Source organism: Pleuronectes platessa, chromosome 2 (genome assembly GCF_947347685.1).
Source record: "Pleuronectes platessa chromosome 2, fPlePla1.1, whole genome shotgun sequence".
Lineage (NCBI taxonomy): Eukaryota > Metazoa > Chordata > Actinopteri > Pleuronectiformes > Pleuronectidae > Pleuronectes > Pleuronectes platessa.
Window position 1 is genome coordinate 16,907,111 of NC_070627.1, and position 23,292 is coordinate 16,930,402.

Below are 23,292 nucleotides of genomic sequence, written 5' to 3' on the forward strand. Positions count from 1 at the left end.
AATTTATCAGGAAGTGATATTATTTAACTTTTTTGAAAGCTTAAGTAAAAACATTCTGAAAAGATTTTAAACTGTGGGCATAATATCAAATATAGCTACTTTTACTTTACACATATTTTCTTAATTTCTTCTGACAGATGTAGAATTTAAGTATAGATACAAAAAAAATGTCCACCTCAGATTCTCGAGTCTTTTTAACCAGGAACCAAAGTACAGCCTTTGTTTCTGGCCGAGAACATTTAGTGGCTGTTACACTTCAGAAGCAGCTAGTATGCTAGATTAGCTGGAGCAAACCTCTCTACCGTACGATTGATTTGTCGCTGCCACCGCTTGTTTTACTTCAACAAATAGGTACGTTGTGTTTGCATCTTTTTCAAGTGTCTATAACTAATTTCTATGTTTGTATAATGAAGCCATTTATTGTAAAATAGGAGGAAGCAGTGCTAGCATTAATGTTAGCAGAAATGACAGGGGCGGGGCTTGCGTGCAGAGCTACTGTCAGGCTAATAGCTAATGAGATGAAACTTAAACTGAAATGTGGTCATATATCTAAATTGACTTCCGCACTACAAGGGAACCATGTCCGCTCAGTCTGTGCCCCTCATCGGACTGTAGCAGTCACTGTCTGTAGTGCATCATCACCATCTCTTTGCTCCTCTGTTTGTCAGCGCTCAGTGATGGACGACACGGAACAGACCAAAGACGGCACGGACCGCGTCGACCTGGTCTCTGAGGACGGTAAGAACAGCAAGTCGGTGCTATGTCAGCGCTGCGGATCGAAAGTGCTGTGCCCGGGGATGGCTGTGTTTGCAGAGAAAGAGGTATGATGTAACACGTATGCTTTGCTAGGCCTCTTGAACACAGTCCGAATTGTTCAGGTGAATGAAACCCTGTCATCTTCCCTCACGACCAATGTTGGAGGGCCCCCCCCAAGGGTTCTGTGGGTTCAGCTCCTCTTTTTACTCAACATGTTTTAACGTATTCTGATGATATAGTCGTAGTATCCCTGTCAAGTGACTCACACAACCCCCACTCTGCAGCTAGTGAGTGATTATAATGCTCTTCAGATTAACACAGTGGTTACAGAAGAGATTGTATTAGGCTCACCTTCTGACTCTCATGAAGTATCTCCTTATAAATACTTGAGTGTCATGATTCCCCATCTATTATCATGGAAAGATCCCATCGAACTTGTCTGCAAAAAGACAAAGCAAAGAATCGATGTCCTCCGCCGCCCGAGGTCTTCTGGGGAGAGAAGAGCAATTCTTGTTTTTTTACGTATGTGATTATGAGTGTTTTGCAGTACTGTAATAGTACATGGTACAAGCGTCTGTCCACTACTTTCAAATCAAATCTGCTCAGAAGATTGTAGGCCAACCTCTGGAGAAAATCTATGAATCAGCTTGCCATAGTAACATACTAGAATTGGCCACAACATTGTTTCTGATCCCAATCATGTCCAGTGAATATAGATTGTTACCATCCAACCGGAGATACAAGGTTCCAGGATTTAATAATGTGAGTTAATGAAATATGGAACTTAATCCCAGATCAAATGTACTTTGAAGTAGCGTTATCTTTTTTGTTTTATAATGTTGAATGTTTTTTGTGTTTACTTTATGTCACGATAAATGAATGTTTTTTTGCTTCTACTCTTTTTTTCTGCCTGCAATGTTGTAAATGGAGCTGCTTTATGACCCCAAACTAATTTCAGATGCGTTCTGACATAGTAGTATTATGATCACCATCAACATCGTCATCATCATCATTATTATATGTCACTTTGTATCAGTGGGCTGACATAGACCGCGACCTTCAAGCTCAGGACAGTACTGCATAATTAGTATTAAATGTGTCTGATAGAAGCACAGTTCCAGGTTGCATTACAGGGAAACAAAACCAGTGGCGAAAACACGCAAATAGACTGGTTCCTTTAAACCTGAGAGAATAACTCGGTACAAAACTTAAAACACTGATATGTAGTGTGGAGCAAGGTGGTTGAGAGCTCAAACGTATGTGGAAGTTTGATGAGGACTGTTTTTTCTCTCTTGATTGATCCTATGCAACTAAAACATTTGTATCAGACTTGGATACATGTGAACGTTTCATGTACACACTGGGCTAAGAAAACGAAAGAATTGAACACCTGCATTTGAGTTCTGTTAAGTGTTTTTATGTTGACAGAGGCTGTGTTTTCTCCCACCAGCTGTTCCTCCCCTCGATGCGGAAAAAGAGTGGCCTCAGTACCACAGAGGCCTCAGTGGATGGGGACACTCTCACCACCCACTGGTTAGTGGACGACATGTACACTTTTGAGAACGTGGGCTTCACTAACGACGTGGGGAGAATTAAGTATCTCATCTGTGCGGATTGTGAGATTGGACCAATCGGCTGGCACTGTTTGGATGACAAGAAAAGTTACTACGTCGCTGTGGAAAGGGTGAATCATGCGTAGTGTAAATGCGGATATGATCCCTGAAGAACTTTTTGTTGTTTTTAAATGTGTTGGCAGGCTATGCAACTTTTCGTGGATTTACACTCTGAGTTGACTCCGAGCAACGTAACACATCACACACACTCACACAGCGACAACAATGTGACCATTCTGCTCTAATAAAATCATTTTTTGGATGGTGTTGATGTTGTCCTCCAGCTGTTTCCTGCAGAATTTCAGGTTTTTTTTTCTCAGTGTCTTTTACTCTAATCTCATCAGTCATGTTGATGGAATTGAGATATCTATGTGAAATCTGTTTACAAGAGTTGTGCTCAAATATTTGTGGAATAATTGTGTATTAGTGTTGCTTGTAAATTATCTGGGAACATCCTCTACCACTGAATAAAACAACAAGCAGGAGGGCAAAAATATACATATTCATAAAGACAAAGACGTATACAGTATACATATTCATGCCAGACATATAAAGGCAACACTGTCTGCTATGGAGCCAGTCAGTTACTAAACCACCAGTTGCTTTTTGGGGTCTTGTTGTTAGTGGGAGTCGAATCAGAAAAGACACACTTATAAATAACTGTTATTTACACATCAATATTCATTGCACTGCATTAAAAAAGTTGTGTCCTGAAACATTAAGTCAATCAGCAGTAAATGGTACATATTTCTGATAAATGATTTAACCTCTAACTAGATTAAAGAAGAAGTTATGGCATCTCAAATAATGAGGATTTGTTAGTGTTGGTTATTTAACATCATTGTAAACTAAATATACCTTTGGATTTTGGACTGTGCATCTAACAAAACCAAATCTAAACATGACTAGTGGATGATCCTGGAAACTTGTGACTGCACTGTTTTGTTTTTTTTATACATTAAATAAGTGAATTGGTTACTATTTAAAAAGATTATTAAAATCTGTAACTAATAAATTGATGAAGCCCTAACTGTTACTCGTTGTTTTAAGGTGTCCAGTCTGTGGGAGTATGTATTTGCCCTAAAGAATCAGGGAGTTGATTCCATGCTAACTTCAACACTTGAGATTCAGTTTGCTGCATTTCTTTTGGTTTAGAAGGCTGTGGCTAAAGGACTGACAACTCTCAAGTGCTGAAAGACACAAGTCCAAACCCTGTAACAAATTGCTCCATATGCAATAGGCAACAATAGTCTGCTATTCAGTCATGCATGAAAATGAATGTCACAGGATTTAGGGCTTAGCTAGATAACTTTATTTACTGAATTTGAACTTGATGAAATCGAACCTATTTACCCTAAAATGTGTCAGATCCCAGTAGTGTGGACAGGCAATACTAATAAAGAGATGTAGATAATGTTTGGGGAAAAAACATGAATATACTATATAGGGCACAAACAGTAGCAGTAAACAGTCAAATGAAAAGAGCAGCTTCAACCACACAGCACCACATTACTGCGGCTGCGCTCACTGAAGAAATACGTTGTATGAAAACCGTTCAATATTCGTGCAAGGGAGAATGTATGTGTTTATAATCTCCACACCTTCAGCATTTTGTGGTGAATTTGCTCTATGATCTGGTCCATTGTTATTTAGTGTGCTGTGAAAAGCTCCTCCCACACCGAGCCAGTGACAGTGGCGCTGTAGTCAGCTGAGTGAGGGTGGTGGAGCTGTGTGCTTCTCTTTGTGTGTTTTACAGAATAACAAACCATCACACTTCTTAAGTGGAATATTTTTTTAAAGGACAGTAGGAAATTTGTAATAACACTAATCACAATTTGTCTTTATTCTTTTCAAGGGATTGTATGAAGTTTGGGTGATCCAATTGCTAGTGATTATCATGTGCTGGCTATGCAAAGAATGTGCAGAGTTAGTCTGTCCATATTGATTAAAAAGTTAAACAAATGACTCTCACTTGGAGAGGAGGCAAGTGGTTATATAACAAACACAGAACAGTGACATGTAAACCCGTCTCATGTAGAGTGAAACAAGTGATGTGGTAAATCCTGCCTGGACAGGTGAAATCTATGAGTTGTGTCAAAGATTAATATATATTATAATTTATTATTATTTAAATGTTGCCAAATTTACAGTATATAATCATAGATTTACTCTACTGCTTCTCTCGGAATGCAATACAAATACAACAGGACAACGACAACAAAGTTTAACAAAGTCGAATCATTATATTTATATATAATTTTTTTACAATTAAATATCAGAAATCACAAAATACACCGAAGATACTTTATTATAACTCTTCAGTGCCTTCACTATATATATATATACGAGTCGAAACAAAAATGAATGTAAAATTCATTCACTACTTGACTGTTTGGTGTTGAAATACATTCATTAGGTGACGATTGTAGTTGTATTGTTGGAACACTATTAAGCAAGTGACGTAATGCACATCGACACGATTAAACGCGAGGTTTTGCAAGAAAACACGTTTAAAACATGTACATGTTAAATTCTCTAGACGCTATAGTTGCTTTACGCATGATGCTTTCAGGGGCTGGTTCAGTATAAACGAATAAAAAGGTTTCTTATGCAAACATAAACAGTCCAACTCTCACCATGTGACTGCGGTCTCCACCAATCAACGAGCTCCTCTAGACCATTTAAAAACGAAGGGCCGGTCGGCGCGTAGAGATCTGCTGGGTGTGCTCGATTAGGGTCACGCGACGTCCCGTCAGGCGCGTCTATTATGTCGACACAGTCGGGCGGGACCGATCCAGCTCATCTTCCGTTTGTTAACCGATTGATTTGCGGGCGAAGGGGTGAGACGAATCAGGCTCACCCGGCAAGGAGCGATCATCTGTGAGGAAACCACGGAACCAATAAGCTGTATAATCCCGCAACTACAGAGTTATATAGTCACAAAGTATTTGCTGCTATTTGTTTTTAGATGGGATTAAAATTATGTTTAATACGTTTTGCTGCTCTAAAGCAGCCCCGCAGGTGTTTAACTCCTCTGACAGATATGGCCAGCACCACTTGTGCCTGTTAAACATTAGTTATAAACACTAACAGTGCTCACATGTGCAACCCTGATTTCCAATGTGATGCACCAGTGTCACAGCGGCTACCAAAAGTATGGCCTTATTCGTTTGGTGGGTGTCTACTTTTTGAGGCGGATGTGCACGCTCCCTGGCTGTCACGCTCTCGTCTCCAACTCGATAATTCGTCCGTGGGCTCATTGAAGTGGAGCGTGGACATGAACTGAGCGATCTGTCCCCACGACGACAGCAACAACAATAACAATAAAAAAACATCCAGCGGGAGCCACAACAAAGATGCGACCATGACTCAGCCGCAGCAAAATGAGTTCATTCCTCCCCCGGAGTGCCCCGTCTTTGAGCCCAGCTGGGAGGAATTCGCCGACCCGTTTGCGTACATCAACAAAATACGACCCATCGCAGAGAAAACTGGCATCTGCAAAGTCCGCCCGCCGCCGGTGAGTGTTCCCCGCATCATTCAGCGGCAACCCAAGCGGAGAGTTACCGTGCTTTGGTGGCGTGTGGCCGTGGCTAGCTGTTTTTTTTTTTAATAGCAGGCAAAGTTGTGTGTTTTTAGACAGGTTTTTCAACATGGCGGATTGCGGCTGCGAGTTGAATTGTCAGCCCGAGCCTGCGAGAGTGTTGCGTTTGTTTAACAGCCGCTACCCAGGAACTCTCAGACTCCGTCCATTCAGGAGGAAACTCGCGTCCCGGTCAAGTTTTCTCCCGTTTCATAAACTGTCGAACGTGACCCTGTGGTAAAAGTCACCTTTGGCGACATTTTCCTGAAATCTAAATCCAGTCGCTGAACTTTGCACAAATATGGCACGGATTGTTTACATTAGCGCAGAAATATCCGCTTCCTGGAGCCTGCGCACGGATTCGACCCGTGAAGACAGAAACTAGAATGTCGTCTTTTCTTTTGAAACATTTAAAACGTCGTGGCTAAACTTCACCATCGGGATTTGACAGGTTTAGCCAGTGTGAGGTAATCGAGCCAGGGTTGATTAGGCCTGTTTAAAGCCGCGGTTGTGTGACATAAACGGGGGATAACGTTACCTACGTGCTCGCTGACCAACTGTCTATGGAGATATGGGGTCGCACGATCGACGTTGTCTTTAATGGACATTGTCTCTTTCTATTATTATTATTATGTATCTTTTAACGCACTTAAATCCGCTTTTAGTTTTCGTCGTTGACGTCCTCAGTTTGTTAGCAAAGCATTTTAGGCTCCCACTACAACATAATGTCGTTATTATGAAAACAACTTGTGAAAACCATTGGCTGTCTTTATAGTATTTTATTACTTACTTTGGACGATCCTGTCTCTAATCCACATCTCCTTCAGGTCGTTGTGGTAACAAATTAATAATAACTAGAAATCTCTCAGCACAGTAAAGAAGATGAGATAAATATATGAATGTCCGCCTAGATACTTTAAAAAGACAGGAATTTAATCTTGCATTGACCTTATTTCTGATGCACTGTGGGAGAGGAGGGCGTTCAAGGGTGTGTCCAAGCCACAACGCAAATTAGATAAAGGACACATTCTGCCTAAATAAATGATACCATGGCTGACGATTAATGTGATTTCTGCCAGATGTATCCCTGAATAGAAAAAAGACATGAAGGATCCTAGGTGAATTTCTTTCTTGGATCTGCATCAGATTACTTGAGACTCATCTGAAAGCAGAAGTCAGGAAGCTGTAAAAGCCTATTTTGCATGTTCTACCAGGAAGGGGTATGAGCGACTGAATTGTTGTCGTTTTGAAAAAATGGTGGACGAGGGATTGATCTCAGGGTTTGCTGGTGCACAGGCCGAAAACACACAGCTCATGTAAACAAAAGAACGTGAAGAATAGATGCTGCTTGTTTAGGTTTTTCCTGATGTGTAACAGAAGGGACTGACTTGTGCCTGAATTACTTTAACAAGATTTTCACCACACTTCAATGCGTATCATTTTCAGCGACATTTTGTTGATTTCATCATTTGTACATATTGAGAGGTACAAAGTTGTGGCCCACTATTATGCAAGACCTTTAAATATACTGGCTTCTTTATGATCGCATGACGGGCTGTGCATTTTATTTCTCACATACCATATGTTCAAGAAGCAACAGGTCAACAAATAAGTGCAAACACAACACCTATTCATCAAGTGTAAACTAGTATGTAAAATACATGCAAAAAGGAGTATTTTGCCTACTGTGTATACGCACCACTATTTGCAGTCTTGTGTCATGCACCATCAGTTTCTACTGAACATTCAGACCAAAATTTGGCTCTAGGGTGATGTGTGAGCCAAACAGACCAATAAACAATCTCAAATCGGAGCTCTTCTAAGTGGGAAGCCAGGACAATGGTGGACATCCTGGGGGCCTATATGGCAAAGGCCCACATTGCATACTCGTAATATAGGATGTGACCTGATATCTCTTTTTTCTTTGTCACCATTTCTTCTCTCCTTTGTCGCTCAAAGGATGGTTAAAAAGGTTTGGGTTTTAAAGAGGAAGGGGATGTTGCCCCACAACCTGTTTTTGATCAGTGGTTTCTGGTTGCACAGTGTACTCATCGTTTCCTCCAGGGTTTTGCATGGTTTACATAGTGACTGCAAGTATTTATTAGTACATACGCAAATTATTCCCGGCCATGTTATGGCTGTTATCGTGGGTATCGTCTCACCACTCATATTTGTCAGTTTGTACAAGAGGAAAAGCCTCTTAAGTCTAGACCAAAATTATGATTCTAATTCTAAATGGTTGTGGTCAGACTTTGGCTCTTAGAATGGTAAGAAAACAAATTCCGGTTCCATATATTTCAAAGGCATTGTTTTCCTTTTGTGGTCGGACATTCGTGAGTCTAATCCAGCATCATCTACATATCGATAAGGTGCTGTTAATGCAGCCATTGTTGTCCCTCTTCTGACTATGAGTCTCAACCCAGGAAGTAAAAAGTCTGTCCAGACCCAGTTAGTCAACTATTTTCTTAAATTTTGCATTTCTCTGACTATACTTCCACAAATTAACCATTGGTTTCTCTACTATTGAAGATCCATTGGGATTGTTAATTTTTTAATTGGATCCAGATCTGTAGCCTAATTTCCAGGCACAGTTCAGTCAAGTCACATGAGCCTTACATAACTTGCTTGCACATTTAGCTCATTGCTTTTGATAGCAGTCTAGTTTCAGAGCGAGGATGGTTCCAAGATGAGCAAATGATAATTTAAGTGCAAAACTAAGACATTATAAAAGAAGAAAAAAAAACATTCCAGTTTGCTATGATTCAACTGCAAAAACATTTTATGTAACTACATAAATAATTGGGAAATAAAAAACACTTTGATCTTTTAATCAAGTATAAAATGTGATATGAGGCCAGAATCAAGCCATTAAAGAAAACATAACCATCCAGTTGGTACGACAGGTGTAGTTGTACATGCATGAAACTCATCTCTGAGATTAAAATGTTTCTCTCTGCTCTATATGACTCAGGGATTACATGAATATTTGTAGAAGTAACTGGATTATTTCAGCCATGCATGTACAGAGTTTTAGTCTCAGTAACACAAAACAGCTCTTAAACCGACAACTAACAATAAATTCATGTCAGTATATGACAGTGTTGACCGTTACCAGCCCTATGTTTCTAAGATAAGATACTTTCTACCAAAGTCAAAGTTTCACACGTTGTTTTCATCTTTTTTTGTAATGGTCTCACTCATGTTAGATCAGCAGCACTGTGGTGTCTCACTATTAAAGTTACACAGTTTTCCAGTCTGACAGGAAGTTGTGTGGTCTAGCATGAGCAAGTTTGTTTTCAATACAGTGTGCAAGTGCATCAATATCAGGCATGTTGGTGTTTAGTCTGTCAGTAAGAGTAGTTAAGTAGTTACGCTGCTATTGTAAACACCATCACACAGGCCAGGAGGAATCTGGTGGTCTCTTATCTTATTTTTGTTAAATCATATCTTGGTGATTGTCATGTGGTTTGATAATAAACCAATTTTTTGACAAACTTTGTAAGTTTCAAATTGTAATATTGGATTCAAACAACATTTTGATTTAATTCAAATTTAGGAATGCTTTATTTATTTGTTTATTTATTTAGCATGTAGTTTTGCTCATACCAAACATGCATACATAATATATTTGCCTTTATGTGTTAATACAAATGTTACTCATTATACATCTCACCAAAAAGCATGTGTTGTTGTGTGGATCAGCCAAACCCAAAATAATTGCCCTCAGCTATTTGTATGTTGGCACAAGAGATGGCTTCCTGTAGGCTTGGCTTATCAACAGGCTCTGAAGACCTGCAGGTTACTGGCAGACTCAGTGTGCAGACTGAATTTGTTTTTAGATTGTTCCTCCTTGTTGACCCAAACCAGGCCAGCGTAGAGAATGAGATGGTAAAATGCTTTAAAACAGGTGGTCATTTATGAAGAGAATTTTGTCCATTTCCATGAATGAACCGTTTGTTTCTCCCCTATCGATGAACCACTGTGGTAATTGATTTTTTTTAATTGGATCCAGATCTGAAGCCTAATTTCTAGACACAGCTGAGTCAAGTCACATGATCCCTTCACACACGCAATGGCTTAGTGTAGGCTTGGCTTTGATAAGTTTTACCTGAAGAACTGCAGGTTACTGGCGGATCAGACCCGGTGTGCAGACTGGATTTTTACTTTACTCCTTGTTGCGTCAAACCAGTCCAGTTAAGTGGGTCAGATAGTAAAATGCTTCCGGCTTGTATTTGTATATTGTTCACATGGGGTGTGGTAGTACCTAACATATAATTACAGACTGAAATATCAAAAACAAAATGACCTTTTATTGTTTCATGTTTTAGTATGATCATGAAAGTTTTAGTCTCCTTTGCTTTAAATTTCTTTTCTTGTTTTTTTGTTCCACTCAGGATTGGCAGCCGCCTTTTGCCTGTGATGTTGACAGACTGAAGTTCACACCACGGATACAAAGGCTCAATGAATTGGAGGTTCGTTAATTTACCATGCATCTATTCAAGATACAGAAAATCGAATTAGTGTAAATGCTGCATTCAATAAGAATTAATAATTATTTCACATTTTTCTATGTTGTTGTCTTCGGTTCTTATGTAAAACCTTTGTTCGATCCTGTTTTTAGGCTCAGACCAGAGTTAAGCTCAACTTCCTGGATCAAATGGCCAAATTCTGGGAGCTTCAAGGATGCACTCTGAAAATTCCTCATGTGGAAAGAAAGATCTTGGATCTTTATCAGCTGAATAAGGTATGTGCAAATTCTAGTTTCACAATTATGAGGCGAGGAAAAGGACCACATAAAATTCACAATGAAATTATACTTTGTGTGATAATTTACACATGTGACTGATGTAATACTGAACTTATGGTATCTGTTTGTCAATAGTTGGTGAATGAAGAGGGAGGGTTTGATGCAGTCTGCAGAGAGCGACGCTGGACTAGGATATCCGTCAAGATGGGCTTTGCACCGGGCAAGGCAATTGGCTCTCATCTGCGAGCGCACTATGAGCGGATCCTCTACCCATATAACCTGTTCCATACTGGAGCCAATCTGCCTGTACGTCACATATGTTTTCTTTTGCCAGCTGAGCAGTAGTAGCTAGACATGCTCACAGCCTGTACACAGTTAAGTGGATGGTCATAATAATATGGTCACTGTACAACCACTACAATACCTGTGCAAGTCATCAAGCATCAAAATTACAAGATCTATCTAGAAAGTCTACAGAAATGTAATTTTTCAAGGTACTCTTTAGTGAATGGCTCATGTGCAACATGTACAGAATGTAATCCAGTACAAGCATTTCTGAGGTCATCTTTTCGAGCAGTAAGGTCCTTGGGGGGGAAAAATCCTTTAAATCTCATTCACACTATCTAAAATGTCTAGTATCTTCAAGCATATGCCAGCACTATTTTTGTGTCAAATCTGTGTTTTTTGAGAGCATGATCCAGGTTTATTTATTTAGATAAAGTTCCATGGAACAAATGTGGCTGGTTTTTAACCTACTAGTTCAGTCTTTAATAAGGTGTCCCGACCTCTCTCCGCAGAAGGCCACCTTGACCAATGACACTAAAGATAAGGAGTACACCCCTCATGACCTTCCGCAGCGCCAGTCTGTCCAGCCTCAGGAGACCTGCAGCATTGCTCGCCGAGCGAAACGAATGAGATCTGAAGTGAGTCGATCAATTTTTCTCAGTATTTCTGATATATTGTCTCACCAATTATATGAGCCAAATATTTCCACATGAGCCATCTGGTATCCTAGTTGCAGGGGACTTGTTTATATGTTCAGCTGTTACCTTTCTTTCTGACACTCAATGTGATTCTGACAGAGAGGTTGTTTTAAAATGGAACCTGGTGAAGATTGTGAGAATCGTCCCAATCTCAGGAGGAGGATGGGAACATTTGCTGTCAAACCAGAGCGTGGTGAGGACAAAGACAGCCAGTGCTGATTGATTTATCACGGCAACATCAATGTTGTGATTGGTTAAAATGAGTGATACTCTAAGAGAATCTCACATCTTGGGTTGAACATTTATCAATGTCTTTCAGTGAGAATGGCGATCACAGAGGTGAAAAAGGAGCCCATTGAACGTGAGGATCCAACAGAATATGAAGAAACTTTATTAAAAACTATCTTGAAGCCTCCCCAGAATAAAGTAAGTTTTTTCTATGTTACTGAAATTATAATTCACATCACCATGATTTTAATACTGAAGAAATAAAAGGATGGTTGATCCTTACCCTCTGCTGTCAGTTATATGTATGAAAGAAGATTTCAAATCATAGAACAAATGCAGTACCGCTGTTCTGTGTTCTCAGGTGGACCAGTACATGTGCCAGTTATGTGGCAATGGGACCGCTGAGGAACGCCTGCTGTTGTGTGACGGCTGTGATGACAGCTATCACATTTTCTGTCTGATCCCTCCGCTCCACGATGTTCCCAAAGGCGACTGGAGATGCCCCAAGTGCCTGGCTCAGGTGAGTTTCCAAAGCTCCACCCTACAGGGAGCTAAACCCTGAAAGATCAGCTTAATTGGAAGCTAAGACGAGAAGCTCCCATCTGATATCCACAAACATAAAAGAGAAGCAAGAAGTTTGTGTTTTTACTTCATTTTCCATATTTTCTCTCACAGGAATGTGGCAAACCTCCTGTCGCTTTTGGCTTCGAACAGGCCGGCAGGAGCTACACCCTCCAGGCCTTTGGAGACATGGCCGACTCCTTCAAGTCGGATTATTTCAACATGCCAGTTCATGTGAGTTTGCAACACCCATTGATTGATATTGTTAATTGATATCCAATTAGTTTTCCATTTTACACATAATCATTTGTGTCATCGTTTCCAACGTCCTTTGTCTTTTTGGCAGTGCACTTATTTCTGTAAGAGTAGCCGTTGTTCAACATTTATTAGCTCCAACAGCAATATGATAAGTTTATTTTAACTCGCCATTGTTTGAAATATGCACACAGTGGCAAAGAACACTAGAGCCAACTAGGGTTATGGCTGTGTAATTGCAGAGTGGCATAGACACACGTGCGTAAGCCTGAGTTTAGCAGAAAAGACAAAAAATAAAATGGCAGAGATATGACTTCTTGGCGTGATTGGTAAAGATAATATTATATAACCCCAAAGATGACATCTCTTTAGCATTCGTTTCGATGTCTCAGTTTTACTCTATTTACTGCATTTTGCACCAAATATCAACATGCACCGAATATTCCAGTACATGAAAATGATCTATTTTTATCCAAGAAAAGCTTTCCTGAGACAAGATGCAGATTTTGAAAGGGAAACAATTTTGTTCTTTTATTTGGTGTTATGACTTTGGTCTGGAACAAAGGAATGCTTTGATAACACAACACACTTCCAGCAAGAGTCCTGTTTGTCTTATCAAATACTGGAGGGGGTGGGTTCGTGGGTGTAGCAAGAGAAACAGACCTTGTGTATTACAAGTCAAACAAAGACATTTTTTATCCAGCCAAATTCGTAAAAACAAAAAAAAGCTGTTCTTTATATTAGTCCAAAAAAAAATCCAAACTCAAATTCATACATGTGTATCAGTTGTTCTAAGTTCGTGTCGCCAACATATTTGATTTAATTGTGTTCAAATACAGAGCTTTTTGTGTGTTCTTTTTTTCTTAGATGGTTCCAACAGAGCTGGTGGAGAAGGAGTTCTGGCGTCTCGTCAGCACCATCGAGGATGACGTCACCGTGGAGTACGGAGCAGATATTGCCTCAAAGGAGTTTGGGAGTGGTTTCCCTGTGAGGAACAGCCATTTTGAGCTCTCTCCTGAGGATGAGGTATAAACCGTTGTCCTGGTGATGTTGTTTGTTACTCTTGTGTACTGTCAACATTCATTTTGGTGTTAATTAGATGTCTTTCAGCGTTACTGAGAACTATAAGGTGATAACTTGTGTCACCTTAAAATCTAGATGATAAATTAGTGATCATGATCATACAACAATTATTGAAGAATAAAAACATGTTCACTCCCAATACTGAATAAATATTTTAATAAAATGCAAAAATAAAACTGAAATTCTCAGTTCTCAGAGGACGTGGGCTTTTGCCATCATATCTTTCAGAACTTCCTACAACACTGTACTTTCTTTGAACTGGGAATTAGGACACATGAACGTCACGGATATTGTGTTTTCAGGGCTGGTTCTGAGTGTTGAGTTGTGTCTCTCACCTGCAGCATTACCTGACCAGTGGCTGGAACCTGAACAACATGCCGGTGCTGGACAGCTCTGTGCTGAATCACATTACAGCTGACATCTGTGGGATGAAGTTACCATGGCTGTATGTGGGAATGTGCTTCTCCTCCTTCTGCTGGCATATTGAGGACCACTGGAGCTACTCCATAAACTATCTGCACTGGTAAAGTGCCCTCATTTCACTTCATAATTAATCAATAATAGTGATTTTAAAGATTGTTTGGTTATACCAGGAACAGATTATTTCACCTGGTCAGAAAATGTTATTTGTTTCTGAAATATCCCAAAATCTAAATGCACTGTTTACACAGCATGGCGGTTGGGCCAGAACTGATATAACCTTCTTCTACTGGAGCTTACTGAAGATGTTTGATCATTTGTGTAGGGGGGAGCCAAAGACGTGGTACGGGGTCCCTGGTTACGCGGCGGAGCACCTCGAGTCTGTCATGAAGAAACTGGCCCCTGAGCTGTTTGAGTCCCAGCCAGACCTTCTTCACCAGCTGGTCACCATCATGAATCCCAACACACTGATGAACAACGGCGTCCCGGTAATAAGCTCAACCTCACAACCATTCAACCTTTATTTCTTTTTTAAATAAGTGGCATGAAGTTTAAAGGTGGCTAAAACGTACAACTTGTGATTTGTCTGTCCTTCCTTACTCTTCATTAGATCTATCGCACCAACCAGTGTGCAGGCGAGTTCGTCATCACCTTTCCCAGAGCTTACCACAGTGGATTCAACCAGGGTTTCAACTTTGCTGAAGCTGTCAACTTCTGTACAATGGATTGGGTAAGAAGATGATTCATCATCTGTTTGCACATCCCTAGCCATGTTTTGTTCTATATTATGTATATATGATAATTGAATACCCCTCATATCAGAAGATTATACTCAGATAAATACGCGATAATAAATACTATGTTCCATTCCTGCTGATAGATCCTAATAAATCGTACACACTGGATCCCTAACATTAAAATATGCTATAATATATCAATTCATTGAAGAAAATAAAAATGAAGAAACGTCATACAGCATATACCCAAAACATTTTATGGGTTGGCAAATGTTACTTGAAGGAACAGGTATTTATTATTATCAATGTTGTTATTATATTTTTCTGCTGCCTCAAGGACTTACCTTTGTGTTTTCTGGCAGATGCCCATTGGCCGTAACTGTGTGGACCACTATCGCCAGCTGAGCAGGTACTGTGTCTTCTCACATGACGAGATGGTTTGTAACATGGCCTGTAAAGCAATCACGATGGATGTGGACCTGGCGTCAGCAGTGCAAAAGGAGATGACGCTCATGCTCCAAGAAGAAGAACAACTAAGACAGAGGATAAAAAAAATGGTGAGCAGCTATTGTCTGAAGGGCCTATTGTTTTTATTAGTATATCAGAGTAAAGGGTTAAACTGGTGGCATCGTGAAGTTTCGGTATAGAAAACTTAATTTAAAAACACATTCTGAAGATATTAATCATAGTAGATCCAAAGATTTCGTTGAGTAGCCTACACAGCTGTCACATTGAGCTCCTCTGTCTCCACCCCAGCTCTAACATCTGTGAACCTGTTTCCCCAGGGCGTGGTGCAATCAAAGCAAGTTGATTATGAGGTGCTCCCAGATGAGGAACGGCAGTGCACAAAGTGTCGGACCACCTGCTACCTGTCTGGCATCACATGCGCTTGTAGTCCTGGCAAGATGGTTTGTCTGTACCACACCCACAACCTCTGCTCGTGTCCTCGCAGCAACCTCACGCTCCAGTGAGTCTTCACTCAGCACAACAACATAACATACACTCACTTCCTGATTTTTTTTTTTTTTTTTTTTTTTTTTTTTGTGTTGCATTACTTTTTCCTAAATGCTATTATAAACTTGATTTTCCACTTTGAATATAATAAAAAATGCTTACTTCATGTATAACTGCTGCTTTATATTTTCGAGCATAATATAACATCTCACTAAATGTGTGAGGGTTTTGCCCACATGTAGGGAAATGATGCCCTTGACCAAGAAGTCCTGCTTTAACTTTTTGTCACCAATTCAATATTTTTGTCAGAGAGCAAATAAAATGTGAATTTTCTGAGGCAAAGACCTAGTAATATCTTATCTTAAAAGGCTGAATTTCCCCGTAATGATATACATTATAATTTAATCTTTTAAAAAAAGCATATGCTTGCAAGTTGCTGAGTTGAGAGAATTAAACTCAGTGTTGCATAAACAACCCAGATCTTGGGTTTTGAGGTGGTAGTTGTAGTTTCATGGTGAAAAGAAGCCGTTGAATGTGAAAGTGCATGCCATGTGGACAATTCATCTTCCAATTTCACACCCTAGGTTAATTTAGAAAGAATGAGTGTTTACATGTTTCTTTAATAAACCTCGGAAAGTTCAATAATCATAATAGCATATTCATTGTCTTGCATTGTTTTTTCCTAGTTACAAGTTTACACTGGATGAGTTGTACCCCATGATGGCATCAGTGAAGCTGCGTGCAGAGTCGTATAAAGACTGGGTCTGCAGTGTTCGGGAGATCCTGGAGAACAAAGGAAACAAGAAAAAAGGTTTGTTGGAAACTCTAAAATGTCCAGGATACCACAACAGTGTTATCACAAATCCGCCTTGTCCTATTGAGATACTCATTAGTACACAGTCAGCTTTCATCACTGTTTTATATAACGTAACCCTAAAAGTAAAGCAGGCTGTTGACACATTATTTCCTTGTAAAAAGTCAGTATTTCAGAAAAGGATCAAACCGCTTATTACTTTTTCCCATCCCTGTCATTTGAGTGACATATGTAAACATTGACCGACTGTCTGTGTGTTTATTTTTGTGAAAACATAAAATTACATTTTCTGGTTAGGTTTGGAGGAGCTTCATAGTTTGGTGGAACAGGTGGAGACAAAGGCGTTCCCACACACCAGCTCCCTGGATCAGCTCTGCACCATCGCCACAGAGGCGGATAAAGTTGCTGCGATGGCACAACAGCTTCTCAATGGAAAGAGACAGACGAGGTAGAAAAACATTTAAAGGATTTGAAATGTTTGGTTGCATTGATATGCGTCAAAGTCGTACAATAACACAAATATTCAATCTATAAAACTCTGCTTCATTGATTCTAACCTACAGCCGATTTAGCTAGATGCTAAATCAGTATTGTGATATTGTCACCTCTTGTTGGTTAAACACAAGTGACATCTTTCCAGTGGGTTTTAATGTGAGCTGGCTCTAATTCATCTTAATTACTGTTATCGACTCTGTTGTCTTACTACAGGCTTTAGCAGGGCTCATTTACTGGTAGTGTTTCTATTTAACCTGCCAGACCAAGGTGGCTACATGCCTGCCTTATTTTCAAGAGGCCAACTCCATAGTTTTAAGTGAATAAAGTAATGTTATTATTATTGTTACTATTTATGTAATTGTGATATGTCCTTTATCGGTCTGTTGAGTTGTTTTCCTCTGTTCTAGGTATCGTTCTGGTGGAGGAAAATCTCAAAACCAGAACGAATTGACTGTGGACGAGCTGAGGTCTTTCGTCCGACAGTTGGACAACCTGCCGTGTACAATCCGACAGGGTCCGTTACTGAAGGTCAGGGAGTTTTGATTTGAATAGTTACTGTGTATATGATTGTTATTTATAACAAGGGTTACATGCAGTGTATTCAACTTAAAAGTTGTCAACTTTATGTGAGTGAAGCTATTCAAATGCTTTTTGAACATAGTGTTGTCCAATAATTCAAGTGTTGGTGCTGAATGCTTACTCCCTATGACCTCCAGGACCTATTGACCCGGGTGGATGACTTCCATCAGCGCAGTGAATGTCTCCTCTCTGACGAGACTCCTAGCCCACAGGAACTGCAGGACTTGCTGGATGTGAGTCTGGGCCTGGACGTGGAGCTACCCCAGCTGCCCCTGCTGAGGGAGAGATTGGAGCAGGCTCGTTGGCTGGAGGCCGTGCAGCAGGCCAGCAGCTGGCCCGACAACCTCTGTCTGGACACCATGAGGAGGCTGATAGACCAGGGCGTGGGACTGGCCCCTCACAGCTCCGTGGAGAGAGCCATGGCTCGTCTGCAGGAGCTGCTGACGGTGTCGGAGCAGTGGGAGGAGAAGGCTCTCAGCCTCATCGAGGCTAGGTGAGGACGCAAAGCCAATGGACCTGTAATGCTTCCTCTGCCAACCCTCAGTTTCTCTAGCTTCATTTTACTTTTTAGTTATTCACTTGGGTTTTTGGTGAAGAAATTGGACTGGTTATTAACATGAACTGGTTACAAATCAGATACTGCTGCTTCTTCGTGAAGTAGTTTTTGGTCTTGGTGGTCAGTGTGTAAGTTGACTTCCCAATAGATTGAGCTAAAGTTTTTTTCATGTGAATGAGTTTAAAAACTGTCAGGGACAAAAGTTGGATAAGCTTCAGCACTGAAAATAAATAATCAAACATAGTCCAATTACAAAAATAACTAATTGTTGTGTGAAACTGGCTTAAACTCCAGACAGTGCAGAGTGAAAAGTGCCAAGTCTGCAGAGGCGGATCATAGTGGATAAAGAGGATCATGCTGTGGTTCTAGTGCTTAACCCATTAATGGCTCCACAGAGAGGACGCACTGTAGAGCACCAGACTCAAGCGCTTCAAATGATCTGATATTTGATCTTTCTATACAATTGTGGAAATAAATGCATTTCTCTTACTAAAATTTCTGTTTGTACTGTTCTGTCTTGTTCTGTATTTAACTGATGGTGGTTATTCCTATAAAAATCGAAGGTATTAAAACTTGTGTCACTTCACAGGCCATGTCACAGCCTAGAAACGCTTGACGCTGCTCTACAAGAAGTAGACAACATCCCTGCTTATCTGCCCAACTGTCTGCAGCTGAAGGACGTCGTCACCAAGGCCAAGAAGTGGCTGCATGAGGCTGAAGCTCTCCAGGTAAAATAAATCTCTGCTATACTGAAGGATTTAACTCTAAGCTAGAGATGGTGATGCTTGGATTGTTTATTTTGGGTTGCTGTGCTTGTAGCTCGGGGGACGTATTCCTGTGCTGGACAGCCTGTCTGAGCTGGTTCTCATCGCGGAGGGCATCCCAGTGAGGCTCAACCCACTGAGTCGTTTGGAGGCTCTGGTCAGTGACGTTCAGGCCTGGAAGGAAAGCGCAGCAAAGACATTCCTACTGAAAAACTCCCCTTTCTCTCTCCTTGAGGTAAACAGAGATATTGCTTGGTGTCATTTAGAATGATCTTGCCTGCTAGGACCGTCAGGTGATGTGTGTTTGCTTTTATTTTTCAGGTGCTTTGCCCAAGATGTGACGTAGGGGCCGGACATCAGAGATCAAGATCTAAGAAATCTAAAGAGCCTCCACAGATTCATAAAAAAGCTTCAGCAAAACCGGAGTCTCTATGTGATGTCGAGAGAGCGCTTTCTGAGAGCAAGGACTCCGCCTCTGCTGTGAGTGATCCTGTACTTTCAATTACCACAACCACGATAATTATACAACTTGACCCTGTAACAAATAGTGTGATCAGAGCTGCCAAAATGGTGAAATTATGATTATTTAAAAGAAATTCAGTAAAGCATGATTGATTTTTGAGTTGTTTGTGCTGTCGTTAACTTTGATACGTCTAATTAATTACAGTAATTAGTCATGACATACAATGACTGTCAATTACTGAAGGAGAGTTGCTTTTAATTCGATTTAATAGATGTAATTTTCCCTCCTCACAGATGACCACGCTCGCTGAGGTCCGTCAGAGGGAGATGGAGATCTTGCTGGCTTTGAGGACGTCAAACGAATCCAAGCTTTTTCCTTCTGAAAGCTGCTCCACACTCAGTGTTTGTGTTTGCCAAAAGGCCCCTTCAGGTGCCATGGTGCAGTGTGAGCTCTGTCGAGACGTTTTCCACTCTGGCTGTGTGGAAGCGGACGCCGACGTTGAGTACGGCCAAGCCTGGCTTTGCCCTCTTTGTCAGCGGTCGAGAAAACCACCTCTGGACAAGGTCCTGCCGCTGCTGGCTTCACTGCAGAGGATCCGGGTGCGACTTCCAGAGGGAGACGCTCTGCGCTTCCTCATCGAGAGGACGGTGCAGTGGCAGCACAGAGTACAGCAGGCATGCACAGAGGGAGTGCTGGAGAAGGTGTCAAAGATGGTCAGTGGAATCATATAGTTGAAAAGATAAGCCTCTTGACTTAAAATAATGAACCATTAGATGATTTGTTTGCTTTGTTGGTCACTGGCTGGATGGGATTAACGACACAGTGGATTGTTTGTATTGTTTCAGGTGAAAGCTGGACCCAGAATATCTTCACATCTGACTCAGGAAATAAATGGTTCATCTTTTTATACAGAGCACCAGTCTGTTCCACTCCAGGGTCAGTGTTTAAAGCTTTCACACACTTCTCATCTACACACATCACACTTACACATTCAGTCTGTTCATTACACCCTCTCAACGCCTGTATCACGTTTGTCACAGGACTTGGTCATGAGCTAGAGGAGCTGATGGTGGAGGGCTTCCTGCTGCAGGTCACTCTGCCTGAGACCGAGCAGCTGTACAGATACCTGCTGTATAAACTGGCGCCCCCACCCTCAAACAGCCCCCCCAGTGGGAAGCACACAGAACAGGACCAGCAGTCTCAGAGAGGGAGCCCCCATCACAACAAGGTGATGACGATTTAAACCAAGATCATTGATTCTGGAGCACATTCACGATAACACTTATATTCACTATTTTTGGTATATTTATTTTAATAATTACGTCCTGATGCAGAATGGAGGCTCGGGTCTCAAAAAGGAGTCGGTGAACGCTCAGAGCAAAAGGACCAAGCGGCGTAAGGAAAGCGCCGACTCTCAGCACAGTGACACTGCCAAGAAGTGTCGCAAGAAGCAATTCAAGAAAAGCAAAGAGAGGAGTGAAGAGACCAGGACAAGTTCTCCTTCCCACACAATGTCTGACCCTGAGCCTGCCCCATCAGACTCTGACGAGGATTACTCACTGTGTGCTGCACCTTGGTGCAGAGAGCCAGAGGGGGACGAGGTTCGTTGTAGATCATTTTTTGATATGAAAATGCAGGAGTTATCTGATCTGAATGTAAACTGACACATGTTATTGTTGATCAAATTTCAAGTAAACAAGATCCAATACTTTTCAACATTGATTGGAATTTGGTCTATTGAGTTCACACGAGCAAAATACAGGCACTCCAAGTGAACGATAGATTATGAAACATGAATAAAATCTAAGCCCTTAAGAAAAACAGAATAATTTAGCAAACTAGAAGTAGAGTAGAGTTTGTACCTCAGCCATGGCCAAACAGTCTCCTTTTGAAACCGCATTTGTATTCATTAGATCCAGATCTCACAAATACTGGTCCTCCTAAACATGGCGTTTTCATCGAGATCTAAGTGTTTTTTTGTTTTGTTTTAAGTAATCCTGCTAAAAAAATTAAACTTAAACTCAGTGCTGGTAATACAACAAATGGGAATATAAATACTAAGTGTTGATCGATGAGAGTGGAGCCGCAGCACATCTAGAAAACCAAATGTTCTCTATTTCAGGTGAACTGGGTCCAGTGTGACGGCAGCTGTAACCAGTGGTTTCACCAGGTCTGCGTGGGACTGTCTGCTGAGCGAGCCGAGAGCGACGACTATATTTGTATAAGCTGCACACAGCCAGACTACAAGAAAGGAGAATGAAGACCAAAAAGTGACTTTTGAAGGATCAGCAGCTTTGTTGCCGCAGCACTTAAGTGCACAACTGAACTCTGTGTGCCCTGTGCCCCCCCACTCACAACACCCACCTTTCCCTTCTGGCTTGCCCTTAGTGAACATGGTGCTATTTACTTTTTTCCCAGAGTTACGAAAGACTTCTGTCACTGTTTTCATGACGTGGCTGGTTTTTCAGCTAATCAACTAATCCTTTCTGAAACTTTCCGAGACCTGATGCAGACGTACACAAATTGCAAAATGTTTCCAGAACCAACAGCACAGGGATATTTTTGTCAACCAAAACTGGGGAAAAAAGTCAATTGGACATCACATTTTAAAACATTTTCCTTTTTTTACATGCATCTGAACAATGTGAAACTTATCTTTCTCTTGTAGAGTAAATATTATTTATCTAAGCAATAACTGAACTGATTAATTGCAGTTCAGTTTTCCGCTGAGCTATATTTGTGCTTAGTTCCTTCTCTGACAGGATGCCCTCTTGAAGCTATAATCCTGATGAATTCACTTTATGAATCCTATGATCTTACTCGGTTCAGTTAACATTTTTTAACAAATCAGAAACAAGAGCGGCGACGACTGCACGTCTGAGCTTGTCGATCCAACATGTGCAAAGGTTTGCACCCGAATATTTGCCCACATCCCATAAACAAAAAACTGACTTTGAGCTGAAGTGCAGATTCCCTTTTGCGCTGTCTGCGGGAGAGGGAACATGAGCCTTGGATCTGGAGTTCCTGGACTTTGATGTTCACAGAGTGAGAAAGAACTGTCCGACGTCAATGGAATGTACATTTTGTTTTAGGGTGGATTTTCCCTTTATATGGTTTAGGATGAAAATATCGTGTTGGACTTAGATTTAACACCGACTGTGTGATTTATTTGCCACGGGTATATGACCTTTTTCTGCTCCTTTTGGGTAAATAATATAATTCATATGTTGCAGTTTGCATTATAAAATTAAAAAAAAAGTTTGTTCCCAAATGCCTGGACTTGTCCATCCTTTTAGTGCTGAACAGCAGAGAAGTAAATCTCCTCTTCCGCCGCCTGGACGCCATCTTGGCTCAGCCTCAGAGATGGTGTGAGGAGTTGCTGCTCCATCACGTCGCAATCAGCAAGTTAAGGTGGTTTCACACATCTTATCAGGATGCCTCCTGGGCACCTTCCATTGGAGGATTTCAGGGCTCATCAAACAGGGAGGATACCCTAGGGGTAGATCTAGAACTCACTGGAGGGATAATGTGTATATCTCATCTGGCCTGGGGATGTCTCAGGATTACACCAGGAGGAGGTGGAGAGTGTAGATGGGGAGACGTCTGGGGAGACTGACCTCACATGAAGTAGCCTGAAAAGTTTGGAAAAGGTGGATTTAAAATGTCGCAGACAACCAAAAGTCATATTGCTGGTATGGCAAGAT

General features: G+C 41.0%; 2 protein-coding genes and 1 long non-coding RNA gene across 4 annotated transcripts in view; 2 read left to right on the plus strand and 1 right to left on the minus strand.

The window, feature by feature from the left end:
* The window catches only part of LOC128449706 (uncharacterized), a 29,116-nt gene extending 22,194 nt beyond the window's left edge, over positions 1-6,922 (minus strand). Inside the window, exons 1-2 of the long non-coding RNA XR_008339900.1 lie at positions 6,740-6,922; positions 1,108-1,245 (exon numbers count right to left, since the gene is read on the minus strand). This is a non-coding gene — a long non-coding RNA (uncharacterized LOC128449706). The remainder of the gene's footprint in view (positions 1-1,107; positions 1,246-6,739) is intronic.
* Positions 229-2,636, plus strand: rabif (RAB interacting factor). Its single transcript, XM_053432989.1, has 3 exons — positions 229-351; positions 669-821; positions 2,207-2,636. The coding sequence occupies exons 2-3, from the start codon at positions 678-680 to the stop codon at positions 2,453-2,455; spliced, it is 393 nt and encodes a 130-aa protein (XP_053288964.1). The 5' UTR covers positions 229-351; positions 669-677; the 3' UTR covers positions 2,456-2,636.
* kdm5ba (lysine (K)-specific demethylase 5Ba) lies at positions 5,567-22,859 on the plus strand. Of its 2 annotated transcripts, none has more exons than XM_053432934.1 (27): positions 5,567-5,886; positions 10,344-10,421; positions 10,571-10,693; positions 10,832-11,002; positions 11,497-11,619; positions 11,779-11,872; positions 11,999-12,105; positions 12,269-12,427; positions 12,583-12,702; positions 13,591-13,749; positions 14,148-14,329; positions 14,552-14,714; positions 14,837-14,956; positions 15,326-15,520; positions 15,749-15,930; positions 16,604-16,728; positions 17,029-17,179; positions 17,634-17,754; positions 17,943-18,298; positions 18,951-19,089; positions 19,181-19,360; positions 19,447-19,605; positions 19,882-20,301; positions 20,434-20,524; positions 20,629-20,816; positions 20,923-21,189; positions 21,711-22,859. In XM_053432934.1, exons 1-27 carry the CDS (start codon positions 5,734-5,736, stop codon positions 21,846-21,848), a joined length of 4,464 nt encoding a protein of 1,487 aa, XP_053288909.1. In that variant the 5' UTR covers positions 5,567-5,733; the 3' UTR covers positions 21,849-22,859. The 2 variants fall into 2 exon arrangements, with proteins under 2 accessions (XP_053288909.1, XP_053288902.1); XM_053432927.1 differs by having other exon boundaries at positions 5,568-5,886; positions 11,494-11,619.
* Positions 22,860-23,292: the final 433 nt, after the last annotated feature.